Raw genomic sequence first — 14,527 nt, 5'->3', positions numbered from 1 at the left:
CAGGTCACATGATCAAGGTCAAAGGTCATTTAGGGTCAATGAACTTTGGCCAAATTGGGGTATTTGTTGAATTACAGCCATAAATTTGAAAGTGTGTTGGTCTAGTTCATAAAACTTGGACATAATAGTAATCAAGTATCACTGAACATCCTGTGCGAGTTTCAGGTCACATGATCAAGGTCAAAGGTCATGTAAGGTCAAAGAACTTTGGCCACGTTGGGGGTATTTGTTGAATTGCCATCATATCTCTATAAGTGTATTGGTCTAGTTCATAAAACGTGGAAATAAGAGTAACCAAGTACATGTATCACTGAACATCTTGTGCGAGTTATAGTAGTTTTCAAAATCAGCACTGCTGCTATATTGAATCGCGTGATGCAGGTGAGACGGCCAGAGGCATTCCACTTGTTGGTCTGACATGCACTTACAAAATGCTGCGTAATTTCGGAACCACGTACCCGGGCGTCGTAAATTTGGTCTCAAAAGATGCGCGAGACTTAAAAGTATAAACTCTGCGAGTGGCGCGGTCAAAAAATTTCGCGCGGCGGAATGATCGCAAAAAATGTTGAGGGGGGGGTTGATTCAACCCCCCCCCCCCCCCCCCGGCCATTTTAGGGTTAAACTTCACTTTTTAATAAATTATGATTCATTACTTAACTCATTCACAATTTTAAAGAAACCTATCCAACAAAATCCCTCATTGAATCCCATGGAAAGATATGGCAGTATGAAAAGAAACCCACTTGCAAATTACTGAAATGATATTGATAATATAAAAGACATGTTTCTGCATCACATGCAGACCTACCAACCTCTGGGAATGAAAAATTGTATTCTGTGATAAAAAAAACTGTATTCCCCCCAAAAAAAAAATTGTATTTCATAATAAAATGCGCACTGCTATGCAGATAGCAGGCCTGCCAACATTTGAAAAGCTGCATGCAAGCTTAAATGCTCTTGCAGATGAAAAAAAAAAAACATTGAAACATGTGTATATCTCACCCTGGTTTTAACAAAATGATTGAAAAAAAAAACCAAGTTACCTGAAATTTTATTCATCCAATAACCATATTTGTGTAAGTTTTATGAAATAGAGACATATAGAGATGATTTTTCTCAATAGATTACGATTTTGTAAAAAAAAAATTTTAATCGTATTTTTTTAAGAAAAACATTGTATTTTGGTTGCAAAAACGTACTGGTTGGCAGCTCTGAAGTGGAATCATGAAGTGAAAGAATAATAGCATATCAAATTTGTAAAACTTAATCCAAAGTCAACATCAACCATGTTAAATCATGAACATAATCTACAAAGTATTTTCAGCATAAAAATAATCATCCTCATTCACTTAAAGCAACTGATACACAAGATAAATTAAAAACTAACTAAGTGAAAAGTGTACCCCAATTTGACGAAGTAAACTCAGTAAAATGTACGTTACATGATATGCACTGTAAAAAAAAAACATTCATCATTATTGTTATCAATATTACGGTACTATCAAGAATGCTCCTTCTCAGACTTCTTCATGTCATACTGCACTCAACAATTAGAGCAGCCTGTACCAAACATTACCCTTGCAGACAAAGATCAAACTGTATGCTGATAAAGATCAACTTTTAGTAACAAAAAAAAGCATTCATAAGATTATGATGGACTTGCACATGTTCTGAACAATTATCAACTTCATGATCTCATCTGTAGTCTTTCATTTCTTGCAGTGATTAATTGGAATCTAATATCTAACAATATTTCTGTTTTCACATCTATAGTTATGGGATAGTGTCACTGACCCCACTGTGCAGTTACAAGACCACACTATTACATATGTATTGCATACTATATTCCTTATGCACTTCTCATACATTACATTGAAATATCAACCTGTTACCAATTAAAGGAAATGAACCATAAAGAGTCACATCTTGTATCAGCTGATTGTAATTACATTCACATCTCAAAGGCTTAAGTAATAATTCAATTTTATTAATCCTTGTGAAAAATTTGAAAATTTTATTGACTTGTGACATTCCCTTTTCAAGGCTTTGACTAATGAATTACAAGGTGAAATTAAATAATAGATTTACAATAATGATTTGAATAACTAATAACTAAATGAGAAATACATTTATAATTCTATCACATTCGTCTCTGCATGATCAGGAAATTATCAGACTCAATAAAATTGGATAATAATGTATTTCTTTACATTATTTCAAAGAAATACAGGTAAGGTTATAACAGTCATAAGATGAATAATTTCACAATAACAAACTTAGATACTGGGTTGACATATTCACAAATTATTTAATCTAAAAACAGTTCAATCTCTGGTTATATTGCTATAAAGCTATGTTCCATTTACATACATGTAAACAACATACAAACATGCAGCAATTTCAATTCAAGGGAAAACTTATTCATACAAATTACTTTTGCTTATTAAAAATATTCCTCTATAGTGAGAATTGAAAGATATAAATTCTAGGGAAAATAAGACTCCTTCTGAAGTGACTTTTCATTAGAGATTTGTTTGTTAATCTGGTTTGAACACACTCTCATGATAAACACATAACACTAGACACACGTGAAATATTAAATTCCTACATCCCGAGTAATGAATGATACACTGAAGGAAGAATAATAGTTGGCAGGTTATAAAAAGAGTTGGCAATAGAAAGATACATTACACTTTACATTTATTCATACTATCACAGATGTCTAATTCAATGCACCACATAGAATGCAACTAAAATGAATGATGTTCACTTCATGTCATTCCATGTTAAAAAAAAAAAAACTAAAATCCTGAATTCAAAATGTTACTCCCATGAGAGCAAGTTGAAATCAAATACAAACATCAAAGTTATAAACAAGGCATAAGCAATGTTGTGTCTTGCCCACTTGTGAAAATGACCAGAAATATTGTGATTTGCAAGGACACGCAACAGAATTGTATCAAAAGTTTGTTGTGTAATAACTGGGATGGAATAACATTTGTCGTATGAGTCTTGCATGTAAACTTAAATGTTGACCTCAAAATGACCTTTGACCTTACCATGTGACCTCTGACTGTAGCATTACATGCAGGTCTCCGAAGTACTTCTACCATCTAAGATAGGTTTAAAATTGACTTACGGGTGTAGAGTTATGCATGTAAACTTTAACATTGACCTGAAAATGACCTTTAACCTTACCATGTGACCTCCAACTGTAGCATAACATGCAGGTCTCCGAAGTACATCTACCATCTTAAGTTTTTTTGAAAAGTGACTAACGGTCGCAGAGTTGTGTCATAAGAGTCTTGCATGGAAACTTTAACGTTGACCTGAAAATGACCTTAACATGTGACCTCTGACTGCAGCATAAGATTCAGGTGCCCTAAGTATATCTACCATCCAAGTTTGATTGAAAAGTGACCTACGGTTGTGGAGTTATGTGTCATAATGTTTGTGATGGACGGACGACATTTGGGTCCCTAAGTCTCGCCTTCACCTCTGGTGGGCGAGACAATAACAGTGAATGGCAAAGAAATTATGTTATTGTGCATCCATACTTCCATACTTGTGTATTGAAGAGAGTTATACTAGTAGTTTGTAATTTCCCTTTTAGACCACAAAAATAAACATGTGACGCCTGTGTGAATGATACATTATTCGAATTTGGTTTTAAATTTCACTTAATTTCATTATCACTTTTGGTTCCTTTCACTATGAATTACATGTGCTGAGTACCATCAGCGATGCTACACAATGTACAATCACATCATTTTCTATTAAAGCATACCAACATTTTAAAGCCATTCACTATCCAGTGAATAAATAGTGTACATACATACATCTATGACATTGTAATATTGGTGTACTGAAGTTAAGTCATATCACACAGTTCTCCCACACACTATAAGTTATATTACAATAAACAAATAAATTTTCACAAAAAAACAGGCAAGGATACATTTCACCAAATATCATCACAGTGAACAATTATAATTATTCGGCAGAATTTTTTTTCAACCATGCTATCATTATATACATGACTGCATGTAAAACATCTGATCAATTGCAATGGAAGATGATTCGTTTATCTATTTGATAAAATTATATTTCATTTTTTTAAGTACTGATTCAATAAAAATATTCATAGCATTTTTATACCACAATTAAAACATGATCAGTACAATTTAAAAAGTACCTCTTACAGATTAAATAGAAAACAATCTCTTTTGGCTTGAATTTCATGTACATAATCATATAAAACACACATTTCTACAAATGATACAATATCTCAAAAATCTACACACATGGAACATAATGCATACTGAATCACTTAACTACAAATGCTTACTATGCATTCCATTCAATACTGTCATCTCTCATCCTAAGCATTTATCATCAAATGGATCACATAACAACTGAAGGAAGGTCTACAAACATCATTTATTTAATTCTTCAGCAATGCTTCAAACTATTCCATACTGACAGGGCAGTAATTCATCCATGAGCTAAGACATCCTTTATCTAACTTGTCTTGTATCTCAAAATACTACTTCAGGGTCGTTTGAGATATACATGTACATGTAGCCATCAAAATGACAGATTGATACATCAAGTTAGAAACCCGATAAGGGATAAGTCAATCCTAGGTCCCCAAAAGTCTTGCGATTTATTTTCAATTGACTTTTAGTCAGCTTTTTGCAACAAAAGTTTATTTTCTTAAGTAAAAAGTGATCAATTTAATTGAATTGATTGCAAAATGTTTGTGCAACACCCCTTTTGTCAATCAACACAATAAATAAAATTGTATATATATTACAAATCATTATAAATTCTTATTCTTTTACCTAAACCTTTGTATGTAACAATTGAATATCTTTCAGATTTGTGACAGTTTTAGGATGACATTTTCAAGACTGAACCAAAAGATCTAGGGATCAATTCCACTGCAGTACTGACATCATTTAGCATCACATTGCTATTCTCCACCAAGCTGCTAACCAAACATCAAGGAATTATGGTGCCGTGCAAACCAGCCCAAATCTGCAATCTGAATAAATACTAAATAAAACAAACTACTATTGAGGGAATACATCCTAAATGCTTCAATGAAAGCTTCTACATGCAAATGGCAAGAAAACTACCGGTATTGTGAATGACAGAATTTCAGTTCTGCATTTTTTTCTCTCTATTTGTAAGTAAAAATTACCTAACCATTTCGTTTGGGATTATTTGTCACTTAGATCGTAGTTAGACTTGACTCAAACTATCTCTTCATGAAAGAAAATTATTTCAGAATGATCATCTCCCTGTCATAACCAAGGCTGGCATATCCATATATCAAAGAATTCTTCCTCATCTACAAGTAAATGGTGATGTTTCATTGGTTCTCCTTTGTGGTATCTCTTCATAGCACCATCAATATCACTCTCTCCATATAAACATACACAGCCAGCTAATAATAGTCTTTATATTGCTGATAATGTTAACTGCTCATAGGGCTGGCATCATGTGATTCTGTCATACTGCTTTGTCTGTCCATACTAGTATGCTTATTGAGTGGAATCACAAATACTGTGATGTCATCACCTGAGCCTGATTTATTTTCTTTTAATGTCCTCCATCCATTTAATCTTAATACTCCTCTTGCTGCCATGATAAGCTCTTGAGCTGCTGATGCATACCTGACATAAAAAAAATAAAAAATAATTGTTAATACTTTTGGCAAGCTTACAAACTTCTACGAAATATATTATTGAAGGAGTTCATTTATAACCCAGAAGTCAAGTAATTTTGTGTTTGGAAAATATTGAAGATTGTATATATTTTGTGTTAATTTAACAAGTCAACTACCACACTTCACTTCATTGCCATTTATCAAACGGTCTGACCAGAGTAAAAGATGAAATGGTGAATATATCATCTTGACAAAAAATGTTGCCATGAATGAATGATTTATAAAAATGTGTTTGAAAAATTTAAATACACTGTATATGAAAATAAAGGGCTGATTTCATTAGGAACTTGCTAGAATAACAAAGAAAACTGAGCATTAATAATCACTCCACAAATACTAAAGTATTTCTCATGTACTTCAATATTTATAGAAATATTTTTTAACAAGAGTGTCGCTAAGGCGAGCACATAATACGCCCGTCTGTAACGCGGAAAATGGAGCTATTGGTCAAGCAAGAAAAGTGGAAGATGGCGACTTCACCTTGGACCTTCTGACCTCAAAATCAATAGAATTGCTAGGATCTATGCTAGTATCATACACACCAAACTATATGAGCCTAGGTTAAGTTCAACTGAAGTTATCGCATTTACAATGACTGCAGAAGGGTAAGATGAAAACACGTCACTGTGACCTTGACCTTTGGACCTCAAAATCAATAGGCTTTCTGGGATCCACGCTAGTATCATACACACCAAATTATACGAGCTTAGGTTAAGTTCAACTGAAGTTATCACGTTTACAATGACTGCAGAAGGGTAAGATGAAAACACGTCACTGTGACCTTGACCTTTGGACCTCAAAATCAATAGGCTTCCTGGGATCCATGCTAGTATCATACACACCAAATTATACGAGCCTAGGTTAAGTTCAACTGAAGTTATCACGTTTACAATGACTGCAGAAGGGTACAATGAAAATACGTCACTGTGACCTTGACCTTTGACCTTTTGACCTCAAAATCAATAGGCTTGCTGGGATCCATGCTAGTATCATACACACCAAATAATATGAGCCTAGGTTAAGTTCAACTTAAGTTATCGCGTTTACAAAGACTGCAGAAGGGTACGATGAAAATAGGTCACTGTGACTTTGACCTCAAAATCAATAGGCTTCCTGGGATCCATGCTAGTATCATACACACCAAATTATATGAGCCTAGGTTAAGTTAAACTGAAGTTATCGCATTTACAACGACTGCAGAAGGGTAAGATGAAAATACGTCACTGTGACCTTGACCTTTGGACCTCAAAATCAATAGGCTTTCTGGGATCCACGCTAGTATCATACACACCAAATTATACGAGCCTAGGTTAAGTTCAACTGAAGTTAACACGTTTACAATGACTGCAGAAGGGTACAATGAAAATACGTCACTGTGACCTTGACCTTTGACCTTTTGACCTCAAAATCAATAGGCTTGCTGGGATCCATGCTAGTATCATACACACCAAATTATATGAGCCTAGGTTAAGTTCAACTTAAGTTATCGCGTTTACAAAGACTGCAGAAGGGTACGATGAAAATAGGTCACTGTGACTTTGACCTCAAAATCAATAGGCTTCCTGGGATCCATGCTAGTATCATACACACCAAATTATATAAGCCTAGGTTAAGTTCAACTGAGGTTATCATGTTTACAAGGACTGCAGAAGGGTACGATGAAAATACGTCACTGTGACCTTGACCTTTGACCTTTTGACCTCAAAATCAATAGGCTTGCTGGGATCCATGCTAGTATCATACACACCAAATAATATGAGCCTAGGTTAAGTTCAACTTAAGTTATCGCGTTTACAAAGACTGCAGAAGGGTACGATGAAAATAGGTCACTGTGACTTTGACCTCAAAATCAATAGGCTTCCTGGGATCCATGCTAGTATCATACACACCAAATTATATGAGCCTAGGTTAAGTTAAACTGAAGTTATCGCATTTACAACGACTGCAGAAGGGTAAGATGAAAATACGTCACTGTGACCTTGACCTTTGGACCTCAAAATCAATAGGCTTTCTGGGATCCACGCTAGTATCATACACACCAAATTATACGAGCCTAGGTTAAGTTCAACTGAAGTTAACACGTTTACAATGACTGCAGAAGGGTACAATGAAAATACGTCACTGTGACCTTGACCTTTGACCTTTTGACCTCAAAATCAATAGGCTTGCTGGGATCCATGCTAGTATCATACACACCAAATTATATGAGCCTAGGTTAAGTTCAACTTAAGTTATCGCGTTTACAAAGACTGCAGAAGGGTACGATGAAAATAGGTCACTGTGACTTTGACCTCAAAATCAATAGGCTTCCTGGGATCCATGCTAGTATCATACACACCAAATTATATGAGCCTAGGTTAAGTTAAACTGAAGTTATCGCATTTACAACGACTGCAGAAGGGTAAGATGAAAATACGTCACTGTGACCTTGACCTTTGGACCTCAAAATCAATAGGCTTTCTGGGATCCACGCTAGTATCATACACACCAAATTATACGAGCCTAGGTTAAGTTCAACTGAAGTTAACACGTTTACAATGACTGCAGAAGGGTACAATGAAAATACGTCACTGTGACCTTGACCTTTGACCTTTTGACCTCAAAATCAATAGGCTTGCTGGGATCTATGCTAGTAACATACACACCAAATTATATGAGCCTAGGTTAAGTTCAACTTAAGTTATCGCGTTTACAAAGACTGCAGAAGGGTACGATGAAAATAGGTCACTGTGACTTTGACCTCAAAATCAATAGGCTTCCTGGGATCCATGCTAGTATCATACACACCAAATTATATAAGCCTAGGTTAAGTTCAACTGAGGTTATCATGTTTACAAGGACTGCAGAAGGGTACGATGAAAATACGTCACTCGTCACTGTGACCTTGACCTTTGACCTTTTGACCTCAAAATCAATAGGCTTGCTGGGATCCATGCTAGTATCATACACACCAAATTATATGAGCCTAGGTGAAGTTGTACTTAAGTTATCGCGTTTATAAGGACTGCAGAAGGGTACAATAAAAATAGGTCACTGTGACCTTGACCTTTGACCTTCTGACCTCAAAATCAATAGAATTGCTAGGATCTATGCTAGTATCATACACACCAAACTATATGAGCCTAAGTTAAGTTCAACTGAAGTTATCTCATTTACAACGACTGCAGAAGGGTAAGATGAAAACACGTCACTGTGACCTTGACCTTTGGACCTCAAAATCAATAGGCTTTCTGGGATCCACGCTAGTATCATACACACCAAATTATACGAGCTTAGGTTAAGTTCAACTGAAGTTATCATGTTTACAATGACTGCAGAAGGGTACAATGAAAATACGTCACTGTGACTTTGACCTTTGACCTTTTGACCTCGAAATCGATAGGCTTGCTGGGATCCATGCTAGTATCATACACACCAAATTATATGAGCCTAGGTTAAGTTCAACTTAAGTTATCGCGTTTACAAGGACTGCAGAAGGGTACAATAAAAATAGGTCACTGTGACCTTGACCTTTGACCTTTTGACCTCAAAATCAATAGGCTTCCTGGGATCCATGCTAGTATCATACATACCAAATTATACGAGCTTAGGTTAAGTTCAACTGAAGTTATCACGTTTACAATGACTGCAGAAGGGTACAATGAAAATACGTCACTGTGACCTTGACCTTTGACCTTTTGACCTCAAAATCAATAGGCTTGCTGGGATCCATGCTAATATCATACACACCAAATTATATGAGCCTAGGTTAAGTTCAACTTAAGTTATCACGTTTACAAAGACTGCAGAAGGGTACGATGAAAATAGGTCACTGTGACTTTGACCTCAAAATCAATAGGCTTCCTGGGATCCATGCTAGTATCATACACACCAAATTATATGAGCCTAGGTTAAGTTAAACTGAAGTTATCGCATTTACAACGACTGCAGAAGGGTAAGATGAAAATACATCACTGTGACCTTGACCTTTGGACCTCAAAATCAATAGGCTTGCTGGGATCCACGCTAGTATCATACACACCAAATTATACGAGCCTAGGTTAAGTTCAACTGAAGTTAACACGTTTACAATGACTGCAGAAGGGTATAATGAAAATACGTCACTGTGACCTTGACCTTTGACCTCAAAATCAATAGGCTTGCTGGGATCCATGCTAGTATCATACACACCAAATTATATGAGCCTAGGTTAAGTTCAACTTAAGTTATCGCGTTTACAAAGACTGCAGAAGGGTACGATGAAAATAGGTCACTGTGACTTTGACCTCATAATCAATAGGCTTCCTGGGATCCATGCTAGTATCATACACACCAAATTATATAAGCCTAGGTTAAGTTCAACTGAAGTTATCATGTTTACAAGGACTGCAGAAGGGTATGATGAAAATACGTCACTCGTCACTGTGACCTTGACCTTTGACCTTTTGACCTCAAAATCAATAGGCTTGCTGGGATCCATGCTAGTATCATACACACCAAATTATATGAGCCTAGGTTAAGTTGTACTTAAGTTATCGCGTTTACAAGGACTGCAGAAGGGTACAATAAAAATAGGTCACTGTGACCTTTGACCTTTTGACCTCAAAATCAATAGGCTTCCTGGGATCCATGCTAGTATCATACATACCAAATTATATGAGCCTAGGTTAAGTTAAACTGAAGTTATCGCGATTACAAGGAAAAGTTAACGGACGGACACCGAGCGTGATACTATAATACGTCCCGTCGAGACGGGTGTATGAAAAAAAATTTGAAACTAAAAGTCTGTCACATGAATAAACAACTTACTTCTTATAATCATTAGGAGGAAAGCTTTTGAGAACTTCTGACACAACCTCTGCTACTCTGTCATTAGACAACACATCCCACAATCCATCTGAAGCCATAATTAGTACATCATCTTCAGAATTATCTCGGTCAAAAAGGTTGTACACTTTCACCTGAAAAATAATCATTTATAGACAATATCATCAATTTAAACAGCCAAAGTTGGGTATATTGGTTATTGGTTTATACTTTGGTGAAACAGTTGTATGTATCATAAATATATATGCAGCAATAAGAGACTGATGTCAAGTAATTATTTCCTTGTTTCTTCTTTTATTCCAAGAATTTGACATTTAAATTATTATATGCTTCCAATACATATACGGTATATGAAGATATCCCCTTATAACAAAATAAGTTACAGCAATGAAGATCTCTAGATGAGGAGTAAAATATTGTTTAAATATTCAAATGCAGAAAATTATATGATACTAATTTCATATAATAATATGCAAAAGAAAAATTGGGGTGACAACATGGATTCACTCAAATATTTGTGATGATATGCATACAACTGTTTCACCAAACATAATGCAAAAGTTACACATATGAAAGTTTATCATATTGAATCCATTTTTCTATGATTCGTTTTGAGGTTTTCTTACTTAATTTTACTCTCACTGCTCATTTCATATAACATTTAAGCTGGATAAGCCGACTCATAGTTGTAAAATGCGCATGAACAGTAAAAGGTCATTTGAGATAAACCATCAAGGTGATTTTCAAATTCACAGACATAAGAATTCATGATTTGATTATTATTCATACATTCCTTTTAAAACATTCTTTTTATTACTTCCACTGAAGAGTAGTATTCACAATCATTCACAATAGCTCTAATAATAGTCAATTTGCTGAATATAAATATGGTACTAATATTGTGTTTTCATCATTTTTTACATATTTCTTTTTACTGTTAATATACTTGCTGCTTTTCACCTCTATATTCCTTATAAATCACTTTACCCCTGACAGGTTATCATATCATCAAAAAGATTATTTTTCTTTGTTCTGTTGATGTGCATGACTTATTACTATTTTTATATTTAGCATTTTAAATCTTATGTTTTCATGAACATGCATTTTTAATAGAACTACGGGCTAATTGTGATAATACATTATCAAAATCATCTACCAGCCCTCATCTGAACCACAACCAAAACTGCATTTTATCGCTGCACATTATTGAAAGAAAAATTACTCATACATGTATCCTTCTATTAATTGCTGTTTTTAAGCATCTCTATCTTATTGTTCACTTTAATTTTCACAGGTTAAGATTTAGCCACTCTCGTTCATGCTGTTTATTTCTATTTCAAAAAGCCAATTAGGCACATTGTGCTTAGATGTATCCAGCCTCAAGGAAAGTTCAAATAGATATAATAAATGCAACAACCGAAAAAAGATCCATTGAAAATTGAATCTGCCTCTTCATACAGTGCCTTTATGTGACTATTCGTGTTATCATTTTTATTTTAGCTTAAGACAGATACCTGCAGCAAACATGAGGTCATGCACACTCCAACTTAGTGGAGTTGTAGCAAGAATGAAAGCCCAAAGACTATCTCTACAAGCAGCTCAAGATGCCATCACCCAAATAACTGAAGAAATTGATTCATGTATATTAGAGTAGAAGGGACAATAACAAGACTCCACAATGCATTGGCAAAATATTAGGATACTTCAGTCATGGAGTCCCAAGACACAGGCAAATTGCAAACAACAGCAAGTGATCCTGCACGTGCACAAGATTTCTTTTTTCAAAGGACCCATCTCATACAGCAGGTCTCCCACATGAACTAAAGTAGCACACGAGATGCTATACGAGACTGTTGTAAATATCAATATTGATGATGGACTCACCAATGGTTCTAGCTGTGTTTTAAAGAAGATACACTACCTCGAACCAAATAGCCCCATCCCAAGTATAATCTTGGTGCGATTTGAGAGTCCAGATATCGGAAGGCAAACAAGAGCACAATTCAAACCATACTTTAACTAAGGAATCAACAAAAAATGGACACCCATATTTGCTGCCAAGCATACTTTCCTTGTCACCTGATGCCGTATCCCAGTGATCAGAACCCAGTTTCCACTCAGGCCAGCTGCAGCAAAGACAATTCACAAGTCTCAAGGAGATACAATGAATGAAGTGGTGATTGACATTAGTTCACAAACAATTCCCCATAGCCATTATGTTGCTTTGAGTAGAGTTACAAGCTTGGCAGGACTCCACGTTCTAGAACTAAATGAAAAGAGTATCAAGGTAACTCAAGCAGTAGCACTTCAAATGACACGTTTGGAGTTTGAAGCATCACTTTGTCTGTGTTATACACCAACAGTCAAAGACGGATATTGTAAAATAATCTTACAAAATGCACGGTCACTTCACAAACACTTTTCCTGATCTCGAGCTGATCACAGTATCTTAGCTGCAGATGATATTGCAGAATCTCGACTGACAAACTCTGACAGTGACTCCTCATATGATCTTGATGGATTCAAGACATATCGCAATGATCAGAAGCAGACATCCACCAACAGACCACCCCTTAGCCAGGTGATCTATGTATCAAAACAGTGTGAAGTATCTATGGGCAAATGTCAGAACTCTGATCAATTTGAATTTTCAATGATAACTCTTTCAGAAAAAAAAACACTTCAGATTGTTGCTGTCTACAAAGTTCCCACGTGCCAGTATTCTACCTTTGTAGAAAAAATGTGTACAGATTCTGTACTACAGAACTTCTACCAAGTATAAGTACAAGTACAGCACTTCCCCTCATTCTGTGAGACTTCAACTTTGATCTCTTCTAAGGCCATCAAGTACTATTGACCTTTATGAAGGATCGTTTCACATGTTCAACACTTGCATCAAGCAACAACAACCTCAGGTTCACTTCTTGATCTGGTATTTGCTAAAACTCTTGATGTTAACAGTTAAAGCCATCTTCTGTGCCTGGTCTGACCACAAGACTATCTACGCTGTTGTCTAGACATCTAACATTTTAACAGTAACAAAATGTAAGTGGATTCCTGCTTTATTGTTTTATGTAATCAATTTCTTATATTCATGTTCTCCATGGGCAATATTCTCATTTTTATCATTAACATAAAATTCACTCCTCAAATTCCCCTGACTACACATTATTATTTCAGTTCACCAATAGAAGTATAAAAATTCAAGAAGAATACTGCTCAACCAATCAACTTTTCAAAACATTGTTCTTTCCATCAAACCCTTTATTTTTTCCTTCATAGATATGAAACAACATTCAGCATATATTTGCAATGAAACTTTAGGCTCAGTGGATGATTTTATAATAAAAAAATGAAAACGACTGCATCATCCTTCCTCCAAGCTCTACTGGCCCTGTATCATCATTTAAACTGTGCATTTAAAAAAAATTCAACATGATAAAAAAGGCATTCACCCTATACGCGCGGCCAGAACAGTACTAATAAAAACAATAAACATTACATTAAATATATCTTCCTAAAAATATATTCATGTACACTTCAAAGGGTGAGAGTAATACCGCTGAAGCCACACTTCCTTTTAATTTCATGGCACAAAATCTTTGAACTTGAGTTGTGAAATTCAATTGAATTGTCTAACTTTTATTCATATGTACAAGTAAGTGTCTAATTTCAACATAACATTTAATCAGATTTTTAATACACACTTCCTCAATTTATGTCACCAACATAATTCACTACAGTGCTGGGATGCCACTAGGTGTCCTCCAAAAATACTGAAACTTATCGCGGGCCGGGACAGTGTCCAAGAAAAAAAAAATTTAGGGGGGTCCACCTTAAATTTTGGGATGGACACATGTCACAGGTAAAAAATTGGACAAGCAACAACAAAAAATGGACAAGCAAAAAAAAAAAAAAAAAAAAAAAAAAAATAGGAGGGGGGGGGTCCGCCCCCACCTCAAATTTAGGGGAGGGGGAGGACCAAGT

The 14,527-nt window shown here is 35.4% G+C and overlaps 1 protein-coding gene across 1 annotated transcript in view; it reads right to left on the bottom strand.

Moving 5' to 3' along the window:
• Window positions 1–1,124: 1,124 nt before the first annotated feature.
• The window catches only part of LOC129256807 (protein phosphatase 1H-like), a 62,373-nt gene continuing 48,970 nt past the window's right edge, over window positions 1,125–14,527 (bottom strand). Inside the window, exons 8-9 of the mRNA XM_064097574.1 lie at window positions 10,523–10,674; window positions 1,125–5,681 (exon numbers count right to left, since the gene is read on the bottom strand). Of these exons, the coding sequence (XP_063953644.1) occupies window positions 5,483–5,681; window positions 10,523–10,674 (351 nt within the window). The 3' untranslated portion in view covers window positions 1,125–5,482. The remainder of the gene's footprint in view (window positions 5,682–10,522; window positions 10,675–14,527) is intronic.

Source organism: Lytechinus pictus, chromosome 3 (assembly GCF_037042905.1).
Source record: "Lytechinus pictus isolate F3 Inbred chromosome 3, Lp3.0, whole genome shotgun sequence".
NCBI lineage: Eukaryota > Metazoa > Echinodermata > Echinoidea > Temnopleuroida > Toxopneustidae > Lytechinus > Lytechinus pictus.
The sequence above is the reverse complement of the archived record's forward strand: the minus strand, read 5'-3'. Positions and strand labels throughout refer to the sequence as shown.